General features: G+C 38.1%; 1 protein-coding gene across 3 annotated transcripts in view; it reads left to right on the forward strand.

The window, feature by feature from the left end:
- Window positions 1-13,380, forward strand: part of MYLK4 (myosin light chain kinase family member 4) — a 165,272-nt gene extending 151,892 nt beyond the window's left edge. For 2 of the 3 annotated variants that reach the window (XM_044004597.1, XM_044004613.1), the window contains exons 12-15: window positions 311-463; window positions 1,335-1,413; window positions 6,081-6,165; window positions 9,339-13,380. In XM_044004597.1, the coding sequence (XP_043860532.1) occupies window positions 311-463; window positions 1,335-1,413; window positions 6,081-6,122 (274 nt within the window). In that variant the 3' untranslated portion in view covers window positions 6,123-6,165; window positions 9,339-13,380. The remainder of the gene's footprint in view (window positions 1-310; window positions 464-1,334; window positions 1,414-6,080; window positions 6,166-9,338) is intronic. The other variant, XM_044004604.1, reaches the window with a different exon arrangement.
- Window positions 13,381-15,548: the final 2,168 nt, after the last annotated feature.

Consider the following 15,548-nt stretch of genomic DNA (forward strand, 5'->3'; position numbering starts at 1 on the left):
ACAAACAAACCACAACAAAAAAAAAAAAACCAACAACATTGAATCGAATTGAATTCATAGGATTGTTGATTTGGCACTGGAAAGGACCTGAAAAGCCATCCAATTCAACTCCTTCATTTTGCAGATTGAAAAACTGAGGCCCAGAGAGATAGGTGACTTGTTCAGGATCACACAGCTAGCGTGTATAAGGCAGAATTTGAACAAAGATCATTCTAATTTGAAGTCCAGGGCTCTATTTACTATACCATGATTGCCAAGGGGGAAAACAAGTCTGTAGGCATTCTAAAGTTTCTCTGTTTTTGCCTTTTAGGCTCAGTGGACTGTCTCCTTTCTTGGGTGATAATGATGCTGAGACACTAAGCAACATCTTGGCTTGTAGTTGGGATTTGGAAGAAGAAGAATTCCAAGACATTTCTGAAGAGGCCAAGGAATTCATTTCTAAGCTTCTGATTAAGGAGAAGAGGTAATCTCAATGAATTCCACAATTTTAAAGTGTAATGGGGGCCAATACACTAGGGAATATTCTTAGGAACTCTCAGTCTAATGATCGCCAAATGATTTTTTAGCACTATTTACAATTTTGGTGCAGATGTATAGATATAACATGATTGGCAGCATTTGCTTCTGTCCTATGTTTGCCAAGAAATAATGTAGCCAAGTATTTAAGTGATAAGCCTTCTATTTGTCATTATATTAAACCATCATTAGTTCATAATTCAGGAGAACAGAAAAGAGTGAAGCTGAATTATAAAGAGTTGAATTTTGGAGGCACAAAGGAACAAGGGACCTTGATTTTCCCTGGATTAGCACTGGAAATATAAGGAAGCAAATGATACAGTCTCTGCTCTCAAAGAGTTTATATTCTAGTGGGGGACAAAGGTGAGGAGGGTGGGAGTGGGTATTGGATATCTCACACACATACAGATGAGAAAATGAAAGGAAAATCAAGGAGCTCTATATTTATACTACTCAGGGGAGATGATTTTTATTCCCTCCTAGAAAGATCTCCAGAAACAGAGATTCTGTGTCCCATCCCTTGCTTCAGGATCCATTTATCCCCTCAGTGATTAGGTCACCATTGAGACACATTGAGATTGCCTATGACTGCTTATTTTGCAGGAAGAGGGTGAATATAAAAACCCAGTTAACAAAATGAATCATTTGCTCTCATGGGGGTAAAGGGACAATATGAATGCATGATATTTCTGCTACTTGTTACTATTTTCCAGGGTGTGCTCAGATGAAGGATATCATCCCTCCTTCAGGAGTCTTAGAGTTCCAAGACTGACCTGCCTCATTTACTTACTTAATAAGACTCTTATTTTCACCTTTAGCTGGAGAATAAGTGCAAGTGAAGCCTTGAAGCATCCGTGGTTGTCAGACCACAATCTCCATCGCAGGCTCAGCTTACAGGTTGCCAACTTTTATTTTTCTTGCAATTAAAAAAATCTTTGTCTTTGTGCTGACCAGATGTTAGAAGCACATGCATCTGTTTCGAAGTTCTTTCCATTGCTTTGTGTCATATTAGCCAAATGGTTTAAAACTTGTTGTTGTTTTTTTTAGAAACTTAGAGTGCTTGAACATATGACAGTTTCAGGTTCATGGCACTTTAGAGCTAGACTAAATCTTAGACTTCATCTGGTTCAGCTCCATCTTTTTGTACAGGAAGACACTAAGACCCAGTGATGCACTGTGAATTGTCTAAGCCCATACAGCTAGTAAATGGTGGACCCAGGACCAGTGCAACAGTCCATTTCATCCAGTATTTCATCCCAGTAAACATTTTTTTAAAGCCCAACTCTGCCTAAGACTCCATGCTAACTATTGGAAATTAACATGAAATTAAAATGAAACAAAACTCCATTCTTGCCTTCAAGTTGCTTGTGATACTTAATAGGTACGGTTTAAAAAGGGAGAGAGCCATAACATTTGGGAGAATCAGGGAAGACTTTTTGTAGGAGATATCACTGGAGAAGATTTGATGGAAGGGAACCTTTTTCCCCCCAGGGCAATGAGGGTCAAGTGACTTGCCCAGAGTCACACAGCTGGTAAGTGTCAAGTGTCTGAGGTCAAATTTGAACTCAGGTCCTTCTGAATTCAGGGCTGGTGCTTTATCTACTGTGCCACCTAGCTGCCCCCAAAAGGGAACCTTTAATCAGCCAGTCAGTGAATAAGCATCTTTTAAAAAATAGCAATAATGTGCAAGGCATTGTGTGAAGTTCTGGGGATACCGAGAAAGTCAAAAAACTCTCAACCTTCACAGATTATACACTCTAATGAGGGAGACCACATTTAAATAACTAAGTACAGACAAGACATGTATGAAGTAGTTGGAAGCAATCTGAGTGGGGAAAGAGGGAATAAGAAGAGGATAGAAGGCAGCTGGGAGGGGGGTGGTTTGGGGAAGGCTTCCTTCCCCCAGAAGGTGAGAGGATTCTGAGGGAAGAAGGCAAGGAGAGAGTACATGAAAGACATGGGAGAAAATCTACACAAAGGCACATTTGGGAGAGATGGCCTATTTAGCCTGGAGATCAGCAGGGAGGCCAGTTTGGATGGATATTAGTGGAACAACCACATTTGGCATCAACCACTTCAGCTGAGCCAGTATGCCACGTGAGGAAGTGGACAAGGCACCTATCAAGTTGAGAAGACTAGATGACCAAATATTTATAAAAATTTGTCCTAAAGTTGGTATAATTTTAAAGCCACTGAATGATTGATGTTTTTTATTACAATATTTTATCTTCCCCGCCCAATTATATGAGAGTGATTGGTTTTTAAGATATCTGAAAGAGGAACATTAAGAGCTAGAGGGGACCTTTGAAGTCAAATACCATAAGGATAGAAATGATCATGCATGGCATTATTACCAAAGGTTACATCTCTAGAAAATCTTTGATAATAATTTATGCAGATGTTTAGGTTCTTTGTGATAAAGACAAGAAGGTAGTAGGTAAACTTTTGCAGATAATTTTTATAGCATACTACAGCTTCATAGTCACACAATTAACTGAAAACTTTAGAGTATACAAGGTCACTCTATGTTTATTGCTTTAAAAAATTCAGGGGCAACTAGGTGGTACAGTTGATAAAGCAGCGGCCCTGGATTCAGGAGGACCTGAGTTCAAATCCAGCCTTAGACACTTAACAATTACTAGCTGTGTGACCCTGGGCAAGTCACTTAACCCCAATTGCCTCACCAAAAAAAAAAATTCAATATACCATTCAATTTGGTAGGAACAAGGAAAATTAGCATTGATTCATAAATATCTCATTTTATTTTCACAACAACACTGAGAGGCAATTGCTAGTATTATCCCCATTTTACGGTTGAGGAAACATAGGCAGACAGAAGTTAAATGATTTTCCCAGGGTCACCTAGCTAGTAAGTATCAGAGGTAAGATTTGAACTCCAGTCTTTCTTACTCTAGGCCCAGTACTCTGGGGTGCCACCTAGCTAATAGAGTGCCTTTAGCTAGCAGAGTGGAATGGAATCTTAAAGGATTTCTTTAAAATAAATCTTCCATGAATATATTAAAATCTTACAAGGTTTTTTGGTTAGATGCAATAATATAGTTTTTCAACAATCACCTGAGTATCAAAATCAGAAATAATAAAAACAGAAGCATTTATATAGTCCTTCGAAGGCTTACAAAGCACTTTACAACTACTATCTCATATACAACAACCCTAGGAGGTGGTTACTATTGCTTTTCCCATTTTACAGACGAGGAAACTGAGGTAGATAGAGATAAAGTGATTTGTCCAGCCAGGATCACATACCTCGTGAGTGTCTGAGGCTGGATTTGAACTCAGCTGCCTCTGGAATGCCCCAAACAGAGAGACATATGCTTGCCAAAGGTATTTGTGCCAGTATATGATCCTGCCAAAATACAAATAGATGAGGGATCACTTCTAGATAGTTTGTGGGTGGTATTGTACTGATTGCTTTCGGGTCCCAGAACACAACAGGGCCAGCTCAGAGAGATCCATAATCGTTCAGAAGAGATTGGGTTAGCAATTCACATAGGAAAAACCAAGAGGAGGACGAATGGACAACCCAAGTGATACATTACTGTTACTCTAGTATCCCAAGTGACACATTAGTATCTGATATATGTAGCCCAAGTGATACATTGAATCTGCAAAATACAGAAGGTCTCAAAAGTCTTAGTATAGTTTTAAACTTAAAAGGCATTAATAGCTTAAGACCTCACTAAGATTTTTGGGACACACTGTAATCTAAACCCCCCCCCCCAAAAAAAAAAGCTCTAATGTAATCTGTAGATTCTTTATGGAGCATATATTGAAATTGGTAGACAATGGGTCAGCTAGGTGGCGCAGTAGATAAAGCATCGGCCCTGGATTCAGGAGGACCTGAGTTCAAATGTGACCTCAGACACTTGACACTTAATAGCTGTGTGACCATGGGCAAGTCACTTAACCCTCATTGTCCTGCAAAAAAAAAAAATAAAATGAAAGTGGTAGACAAGAATTGTGTAGCATAAGATGACATGAAAGTGTGATCAGCCCTGGAGAAAGGAGTATTTATATCACTTCTTGGTTCACAGATCTATCAGAGTATCAAGTTAAGTGGGTTTTTCCCCCTTATTGGTACACTTCAGAATCTGAATGTCCCTATATGCAATGAGATAAAATACAGAAAGCACAGGAGATGGTGACTGAAGCAATAATGTAAAAAGATGCAGTATAGGAAAAAAAAAATCACATGATCAGACTGCTGTTTTGGATATTTTATTCAGTTACTAGCAACAGAATGGAGTCAATAATAGAGTAAAATCCTCTTTTATAAAATGAGTGGTTTACAAAGACAAAGATTTGAATCATGGGGTTTGCCCTGCCAAAAAAAAAAAAAAGCCTTTTGCTCGTCTTTCAGTGAGTTTTGTCATTTAAATTAATTTCTAAGAGAAATGAAGAGAACTATCAGATTATTTCCTTAAAAACTCACTATTCAAATTAAGTAGTTCTTTTTCCAATAAAATTCTTATTTGCCAATTTAATTCCCTCATCCCTACCCCAAAGATTCATTCTTGAAATGACCTTGGCCACTGATCCATTCTGTAAAACAGGATTTCACTTTACATGAAAAAAGTAGGAATCTTAGCCAGGTTATCTTGACTCAATTTCTTCCTTCATGGAGTTGAATGGGATATCTCTAAAGTCACTTCTAACTCTAAATTCTTAACATTAAATGATTTTAGTTTTACTTAGAGTCAATTCACCCTATAGGACCAAATGAGTATAAAATGATAGAAGTATTATATCCTCAACAAATTTAATTAAATAAATGTTTGTTAAATGTCCACAGTGTAGAAGGCACTCCATTGGGTTCTTCTTAACACTTATGTTTGAAATCCTGAATATATAAACTCTTGCTAAATAAAACCTTAAACACCAGTTTTCTTAAAGTTCTATGCATCTTTTGTGTTTAATACTGAGGTATTTAGGTCTAATTAAAAGTTAGCTTTAACTTACCATTTATCAAATCAGACAGTCAGTCATAACTCTTGATTACTTACTATGTGCCTAGTATTGTGCTAGGACCAGTGGAGTCACATAAAATTATTCTATAGTATGCTCCCTCCTCTCTCAGAGTTTCCAACCTAGTTTGGTAAACAAAACTAATTTACAGTCAACAACTAGAAAACAGTTATGGTGGTGTGGCATTAACTACAAACACAATGGTAGTGCATCCAATAAATATTAAACACCTAATGTATGCCAAGCCTTGTGCTAGGTATTGTGGGGAAAACAGGCTTCATAAATTCATGGGGCTGGCTTTCCATTCTAGTAGGAAGATAAGATACAGGCAATTATAATAACATATAATAAGCACATTAGAGAGTTGTGGAACAAAATACTGTGTGCTAAAGTACAGGGTAATTTTTGACTGAGGAGATCAGGGAAGGTGTCATGGAGAAGATGCTATAAAGCCCTTTGGGTTTTAAGAAGGTTTCAGCCCCACCCCATAGCAAATGACTTGAAAATGTGCTCATATCACAAGTGCAAAGTTAAGCAAAAGCTCTACTCTCTTCGAAAATATCTTGTGACTTTCCTAGAAGAAGAAGAAGAAGAAGAGCCCAAGTTCTGAAGCTCATTAACTGGTGGCCCAGGACTCTGCTGAAGAGTGTTGCGACTTGGAAGGTTTGTTTGGACCCTTCTAGTTTTTTCCTTTTATGCAAAATAATATCTGGGAAGAGTGTCCATACAAATTCTCAATGTTGATAAAAACAGACACCCAGAGCATCTGCCTGCCTTCCTGCATCACATTGAGCAGCATCTTTGTACCAACAGACCCAGCTCTATGTCTTGCTTCTATTCTGTGGCCCCTAAGTGAGAGCTTCCCTATGTTCATTGGAAAATATCCTTGAACTCAAATTGGATTGAACCAGTCCAATCACCAGGCATTCATTTGGTCCTTGCCTCATGCAAGGTACTATATTAATCACTGAGACTACAGAGAGAAAATGGAAACATTCTTGATATCTGAAAAATGAAAATAGTCCTGTCCCTTAGGAGCTTATAAACTAAAAGAGCTAGCTTAATTTATCTTAGGAAAGAGAAGGCTTAGAAAAGAATTAAGAAAGGAGCGTTTATGGATTGTTTTTCATACCACGGGTTAGATATGCAGGTCTTTTATGTCTGTTGAGTGAGAAGGTAAAATTGATGTTTAACCATGGGTTTTCTCCCCCCTCCTTTTAGTTTTGATTTTTGGAAATAATAAATTTGATCGATGACTTTTGCATTTACACAAGACTTTTTCAGACCTACTCTTGACATATACCTAGTCTCTTTCCTCCTAACCAAAAGACTAAGTAAAATCAACCAACATGATGACCTTCTTCTCTTACAGTATATGCAAATTTCCATGCTCACAATCCCCCAACCGATTACAACTCTCCTGAAAGGAGGATACAACAATTCATCACTTCTTCTCCAAGGCCACGATGGCTTATTCCAATTATTCAATGTTTGGTTTTGATTTAGTGTTTTTTTCATCTATTTTATTGTAGTCATATGCATATTGTTCTCTTGGTTCTTTTTCACTCTGTGTTAATTTATATGTGTTTCTGAATTCCTTCTTGATTCTTAAAACACAATAATAGCCTATAGCATTCATGCAGCCATTTATTCAGCCAGTCCCCAATCACTGGGCACCTACTCTGTTTCTAGTTTTTTGGCTACCATAAAAATGCTGTTATCAATATTTTGCTGTATATGTATTGGCCTTTTATTTAGTAATCACTGGCTTGTGGGCCTAAAGGAAAGTAAAAGAAGAGCTGGAATGGCTGATTTGGATTTTAAGGCATGTGGAGAAATTAAAGTTTATAGGGAGGGGGGGTCTTATTTTTATTATACATAGAGAACAGGACAAAAAGACTGGATTCTCTTTCCTTTCCCCTCTTCCCTTGAATTTATCCTCTCTTCAGGTTTTGTACACTCTTGTCCTCATCCTGAGTGGTCTGGGGATATGACACTGGACATTTTCCCCTGCCCTTTTCTTCTCTCACCTTCTATTGAAGAAATATTTTCTCAGCCACTTAAAAACCATCCATTCCCAGTTGCCACAAACCTTAAGGGTTCACCACAAACCACCTTCCCACCATAAGGAAGGGTGCTACCTTTAAAGTACTGTGGGAACTAGATCAGTGGGCAAAAGTGAGGTTAGATTGTAAGGAGAGCCAGTTGCCAAGGACTGGCTGTGTAGGGAATGGGGAGAGGTGGGGAGAAAGACTGTTAAAGCCAACTTTCTTGAAATCAAGTTCAATACCAATGGAGCTCCCAGTATGGGTCAGGGACTGGTTTAAGATGAAGTATTTGAATTCTATGGTTAGATTTATTTTCAATTTGTTTTTGGAACAAGATATTATTTTGAGCTTTTAATACATTCCTCTTTTTCCATGGTCACTTGTACTAGCCACCCACTTTTCTTAGGTTCCCAAAAATCACAATGTACCACAGAAATCAGCTAAGTCCCCACCACAACCCTGGGAAGAGACAGTTTGTACCTTTCTGATGGATTGTGGTTGTTAGTTTTCTTGCTACTGTTAGCACTATATGGAAATATATAGCAGCTTCTCAGAGCCATTTGGTTGACCATGAAGGACCAGGGAGGTCTATGGCTCAAGATTTAATCTGTTGGTTTTTAAAAAATTGTTGGTGGGCTACATATGTGTGTGAAATAAATACAAATCCGAGCTACTGGTGCTTAAACCAACTTTAGTCCAGATAAAAGAAAAAAGAGAATTCTTTATATGACTGTCCACCAGTGTCAAGATTGTTTTCTTGGCAAGGTATGTTACAACCTTAAGATAATATTGATTCTTAAAATCTGGTGATTAATAGCTACATCAGTGGAAAAATAAAAGACTTTTCTAAGCCATATGAATATGGCTTAAAATTCACATTGTAAGTTAGAGTATGTAAATTTCCTACAATTCATTAGAAACAATTTGATGTGTAGAAGGAAATACCATGAAAATCAACCTTACCAACATTTCAGTTCTTATTGCTATTATATCCTTGATCTATTTATGAGGATATTGCTTTAGAGTCATAAAAATCATCTTATGTAGAAGTTGGTTGAGACCTGGCTTGCTCAGTGTTTGATGTGATAGTACAAGCCATTGGAAACACTTCCATGCATGATGACCATCCTGTACTTTGATCCCCAGAATATGGATAACAAAAAATTGAATGAGTGGCTAGTGCTGCAAAAGTTTGTCTCTTTCCCCCATTTACATTAAACAGACTCCTTATCTAGCCTTTGTTGTTGTAAGAAGCATTATAATATGTTGTATACAAAATTTAACCTTTGTTAACCAGTGGGATTTGGCAAAGCGTTTCTTTTTAATGAACATACATACAAACACACACACAGAGACACAGAGGGCAACTAGGTTGTGCAGTGGATAGAACACTGGGCCTGGAGTCAGAAAGATATCTCACTAAATCCAAATCTAGACGAAGATACTTACTAACTATATGACTCCAGGAAAGTCACTTCATCCTGTTTGCCTCAGTTTCCTCATCTGTAAAATGAGGTAGAGAAGGAAATGGGAAACTACTTCAGTATCATTGCCAAGAAAACCCCAAATGAGGTCACAAAGAGTCAGACAGAACTGGAACTACTGAACAATAGTGTGTATATAATTAAGTATGTAGTATATCCATGCACACATATACATACACACACTTACATACACACACATACGTACATACATGTCTTTGCCTGGGTAAGGGGAGTCATAACCAGGTAATTATTTTTTTTTAAGTACTGCTGAATCAACAAGATCATTATTTTGTTTCCTTTGCAGGAAAACTGCTGTGGTTGCTACCCTTTCGAGGACATTTTGGAAAAATCAGCAGTTCTGATGCTTTGACCCCAGTGATGACTGGAGGCATTTACCAAATGGAGTAACTCCACCTCTTTAGCTGTATTACTGAGCTACTTAAAAAAATTAAGTCAGGCAGCTTCCAGAAGAGGAAACCAACAGCTGTTCCCAAGGAGGTGTAAATGCCAGAGCCCCACATCCTTTACTTCACCTCCGAGATGGTTGCAGTAGTTTACTTTGGGAAGATAATTTTCACTGCTGTCTTTTGCTTTCTCCGTTGATGGAGTTTGCTATAATGTTAGCTGTTGTTCAGTTAGGCAGGTCTGGTAGAGCTGAAATTGATCTGAGATTTTCAAACCTGAAATTGTGTTGGAAGTTGGGGAGAAAGCCTGCTAAAAAAGTTTTAAATTATGAGTGTTACATAATGGAGATTTTGTGGCAAAAGTTCTTTTGAATCTAGTATGTAGAGAAAATTTGTTACTTTGGCTTATGTAACACCTGAATTATTATCATGGAAAGTTCATTCGTGATGAAACAGTTGTGGAAAGCTGTCAAAGAGTATGTCTGTTATCCCCCTAGATTCCAAACTTTGATCTAATTTTGTTAGAGCTTTGAAATGGCCAATAAATAACTATATCTAAACTCAGCATCAAGCAGACAAGGTCTCCTTGGGAAAGGAAGGCATTGCTTCAAGTCCTGGAGTGATTTGGGACACTAAGCCCAAATGTTTGAATGAACTTAAATATGACAGGTCACACATGAAACTGAATTTATAACTTAAAAGTAAGGGAAGTCAGTACATTCGCTTGTGGCCAATGGGATTTAGCATTTATTAAGTTCTGCTATGTACAAGGAAGACAGATTCCCACCCAGTTAGAAGCTTCTACCTATTCCCTGAGATATTAAACCATTTCATTAGATATTGAATAAAGGAAATACCTGTGACTAATGAACTATGTTACATACAAACTATGCTTTTAGAAAAAAGCAGAACTCCTGTCATAATCTTAAAAAAAGAAAAACTTGAGATATTTTGAAAATGAAAAAAAAATGCTATCTTGCTTAATTCAACTTTCCGAATTCTATATCAAATCTTAAGTTCAGCTACTTTCTCCATATATTCCATTTCTAAATAGCTTTTGTTCTGGGGTCAGTTACAATAATGTCTTTGTTTTGGGTCACTGCTCTTTCTCTGATACTGAAGGGGATTGCTTTATAAAGAATTTGGTAACTAGCATTAAAGGCTGATTGAATTTTCTCAACTTATCCTCACATTTCCAATGTCTACCTGGTGAATCCTTCCAATATGTCTTCAAGAAGGACATATGAATAACATACTTATTCCCATTTTACATGTTTGTGGGAACTATAGGCATTAAGGTTATGGGATCTGGCCAAGGTCCCATAGAAAGGTATTGGGAAAGCTAGGCATGAAACTGCCTCCCTCCTTCAAAGTTCTTGCTACCATACTTCTCCCCTTTTTTCCTTCTGGCCTATTCATTTTTGTTCCAGTCTTGATTTCCCCTCCTGTTTTACGTGACTATGCTTACAATGTTTAATTTGGTTTCCTTGTGGGGAAAAAAGAGAAAGAACTGTACGCCTGAAGTCTTATATTACTGGGCTATCTTTAGCTGATGATATGCAGTGTATTTGGAAAGTTATAAGCCAGTGCATGCATGAATAATCACTTATACCACAGGGTCCTGGCATTCATTCAAATGCTAAATAGGACACAAGGGGCTGATTTTTAAGCCCCTTATGGAACAGGGTGTTCTACTATGGAGCAAAGAAAGTCTACCCAGATATTTTCTTGCCTGGATGGGTGTAGCTCAAATTTGGATCCATTTTTTAGCTCCATTTTTCTTGATTCTAGGATGAATTCAAGATGCCCCAAGTCCAACTAAGGAGTTCTAGCCTTGTGGTATTCATCAGTGATAACCCTAAATGGTTCCTGGGTGTGAAGTACTTAGGTGTTTAAAAATGAGTTTCTACTTTGGAAATGTGTTTTATCTAAATTTGTGATTTAAGAGCCACAGTGGTGGGTGGGAAAGCACCCCAACACCAGATGAGTGCTTTTAATAAGGAACTTTGGAAGTGTTAGTTTTGCAGAGTTAATTATTTCAGTCCAGGTTTGTGGAGGAATGTGACATGATTGGTTAGAGCTATGTTGCATGACTCTGTACTTCTGTGGGGCTGATCCAACTATAGGTCCTTGTCGCCCAATATTTTACTGTCCCAGTAGGTCAGGGGTGTGTGTGTGTGTGTGTGTGTGTGTGGAGGGTGGGAGGAGGAGTGGGGTTGCAAAGCAGATGAATCAGGTCATCTATAAGCAAGGACCTAAGTCATAGAGAGGATTATGTATGAGCAGAGTCTTTTTTTTTTTTTTTGGTGGGGCAATGAGGGTTAAGTGACTTGCCCAAGGTCACACAGCTAGTAAGTGTCAAGTGTCTGAGGCCAGATTTGAACTCAGGTCCTCCTGAATCCAGGGCCAATGCTTTATCCACTACACCACCTAGCTGCCTCAAGCAGAGTCATTTTAGTCAATTTTCCAAGGGAATATAATTACCCTCTTAATAGAAGATTTAATGTTGATTACTCTTCCTAAGTTTCCCTCACTCAATAATAATAAATAGTATTTATATAGTACTTTAAGCTTTGCAGATTACTCTACATATATATTATTTAATTTTACTTTCCTATTGGACATCTCTATCTAATAATTTTGGCAAATTATTAAAGTTGAACCTTGATACAGCATTCCCAGAACATAGGGAAGACATACCTTAGGAAAACAGTCATAGTTTATAAAACCCTAAAACTTATCCACAATCCATACATAGTAAGATGATTCACAGTCCTGTGGTTGCTATGTAAGTAGCTCTTTATTAGCTTCCCACATGAGTTAACTTTGTAATCCTGGCCTGCTGTGTCACTATACATATCTTTGCATTTATTGTTAATGATTCATTATCTAGCTTGGTGTTGTCTTCATTTTTTCCCTCAACACCAACAAAAGAGAATTCTGCATCTACATATATGTGTTTTTAATGTAAAACATTGATGCAAATGTAGTATGGAGAGGAGAATGTGTGTGCATGTGATTTACATTGTGTTTATCTTACAAAGATGGTTATGCCATATTCTTTTCTTGCTTTGTTCCAAAAATGTGGGTTCTTACCTAATTCTGTCTTGTCTAACCATAGAAAGGTATTATGGAAATTTTGGACCCACTGCATCCCAGTTCTCATTACCCAGAACTCTCTCTTTTATTCTCTTGAACCATCCTTTATTTTCTATCCTTCATGCTCATTTTCCTTCATGTTAAAGTTGTATTGCACCTCTCTGCCAAATCTCTCTTCTAAATTTTCAAATTTCCCTGAAATTTATTTATTTTAACCAAAGTGTCCAGGTGTATTATATATATAAATCAAGACTCAATGGGAAATTGTTCCTTTACAATTGAACTACTTTCTCACCCACTAGAAACTCCAGAGCTAGGCTGATAAAGGTAGTGTGCCTTCATGTGAAGGATTATATCGTTGCATATAATTTTGTAGCTTTCTTCCAAAAGTAAGGAATCTTGTATCTCTCTATAGCTTCTATTTGCCCTTTCTGGTTTGAGCTCAGACTAATGAGATTTGCTTTGTGTGCATGGTCTTTTGTTGGGCGATTTCACCTTACATGAAGGCTGGTAGCTCAGTCATTACCAAATGAAGGAGTAAAAATGATGTCAAACCACCTGACTGCAAATATGTTGTTTAGGCACATTTGTGTTGCCACAGCTGACAAAGGCTCCCACAGTGGTGACAACAGGGCTTTCACATCAACTGGTGGTGTTTTTTTCAGAACTGACATACTGGAAAGGCTATGCAATGTAGAGATTGCTTGTGTTGCATGTACTTCTAGTTTTTTTTTAAATAGATTTTTGTCAGATCAATGGTTTTTTTGTGTTGATTTATGAAAATACATAAGTGATTATAACATGTTATACTATGGAATAAAGAGATTTTATTTATCTTGTGGCTGATGGGCTGACTGTATTCATTTCAGGGACTCTGATAAGTGGGACACATCTTAATTACTTACAAATAATGTAAGGTCAGAAATGCTCAGGAAAAGAAAACATCCAGCTAACCCTTTAGAGGTATCATATTTTTCTTGGTTTGGAGGTCCTTCCTAAAAAATCTCCTAAAAAAACCCTTGGAAGGCCCAGTAAACTGTCACCAATTCCTCTTGCAAAAACCCTAGCTGTAATGGAAGTAAAAAGGGAAGCCATCAGAATTAGATATGCCAAAGACAAAGGACAGTAATCCAAAGTCCCATGATGTCCCTTTAATAAGCAATCTCCAATGTCTCATTTTCTAGAAAAGATTTGTGTGTAACAAAAATTTACTTATGCTTGGTCCTATGTTGTTGTAATTATTTTTCCAAAAGTTATAGTACTACTTACTCCAGGCTAAGCTATCCTTCCTCCAACCCCTTTAGCACTGCCCCAAGTGATGGGTCCATTCTGGATTCTACAAGTTCATCTTCTTGTAGAATAACATCTAGGTCCATTCATACCTTAGATCAGGAGTGAGCCCCTTCTCAAAATAATGTCTTTAAATGTATAAAGCAAAATATACAGGATTATAAAGGAAACCAATTATATCAAAATATTTTTTAAAATTCATGGATTCCAGATTAAGAACCCTTGCCATAGAGGAATGCTTCAGAATTCCTCCTTAGTGTAAGGAATTAATTGTTACTTGGGGTTTCTATGACCCCATCTTTGCTTCATTATGGTCAGACTGAAAAGATGTAATCTTGAAAAGCCTATGAGAAGATAGGTGTGTACTTAAAGAGATTATAGAACAAACAAAAGGAACTCTGATCAGATTTGTCATGTATATTAGGTGGGATTGAATAACACAAAGAACATTTATTGAGTCAAAGTATCTAACTAAGTGCCTAAGCCCCACCTGGAAGTTCCCCCATGCCCACATGGGCCTGGCCAAATTATAATGGGGACAGCCCAGGGGCTATGTTGAACTAATTGGAGACTCAGCACAGCTAAGAGCCTCCCTTCCTGAGGGAGAGGCAGGAAGGGGAAGGGAGAACTCCAAGAGGGAGGGGAAGAAAGGGAGAGAGAGAGAGAGAGAGAGAGAGAGAGAGAGAGAGAGAGAGAGAGAGAGAGAGAGAGAGAGAGAGAGAGAGAGAGAGAGAGAGAGAGAGAGAGAGAGAGAGAGAGAGAGAGAGAGAGAGAGAGAGAGAGAGAGAGATAGAGAGAGAGAGAGAGAGAGAGAGAGAGAGAGAGAGAGAGAGAGAGAGAGAGAGAGAGAGAGAGAGAGAGAGAGAGAGAGAGAGAGAGAGAGAGAGAGAGAGAGAGAGAGAGAGAGAGAGAGAGAGAGAGAGAGAGAGAGAGAGAGAGGATCTGGTGGTGGTTGACCTTCAGACTGAACCAGGAGACACTGCACAGCTGATTCTCTTTAGAACTACAGATTCCAGGTGGTGGTGAGTTTGTGTTGTTGAAGTGAGGCTGGCTCTTTAGGCCAGTTGAGCTGGAAGCAAGTTTAGCATCTGAGTAAGTTTTTGTGTGAGCCAAGCTGTTCTGAATAGCTAAGGAAGCAGAGCTTATTCGAGGTATCTGCGGGCCTTTTTACCCTAGAGATTTAGATTCTAATCATCTGGGTAGTGGCTCATATTTTTCCCTTTCTCTATCCCTTTTCTCATTGTCCCTGGCCCTATTAACTTTACTTGTGTTGTAAGTTTTGTTCCCATTAATAAAACCTGATTTGTTTGTGGAAAAGAGGCTGTTAATCTCCTTTCTTATCAGTCTGAGAGAAATAACTAAAGAAAAGTCAGTTTGGAAGAGAGGAAACTCTGGGCCTAGAGGTCTCCCATTATTTTCTGAACCCTAATATTACAGTCAACCTCCCAATTAACTCTCCCCATACTGAATTTGGCCCATACATTAGTAAAACATTGGCTATTTCTTTCAGCAAAGTCCTTTGCTTTAGACACAACTGCAGCAATAGGACTTGACCTAGTTGGGAATGTTGAGTGACATAACACTTCTGAATGTGTTGGCCACAGCCTAAGCTCAGAATCTCCTAGAGTGGACTCTGTTTGTCCTCAAAGAAACACCCATGTAGCTTAAGGAGTTATTGTCATGGACTCTATACTTGACTGCCTGGCAACTAGTTGGAGAGT

Source organism: Dromiciops gliroides, chromosome 1 (assembly GCF_019393635.1).
Source record: "Dromiciops gliroides isolate mDroGli1 chromosome 1, mDroGli1.pri, whole genome shotgun sequence".
Lineage (NCBI taxonomy): Eukaryota > Metazoa > Chordata > Mammalia > Microbiotheria > Microbiotheriidae > Dromiciops > Dromiciops gliroides.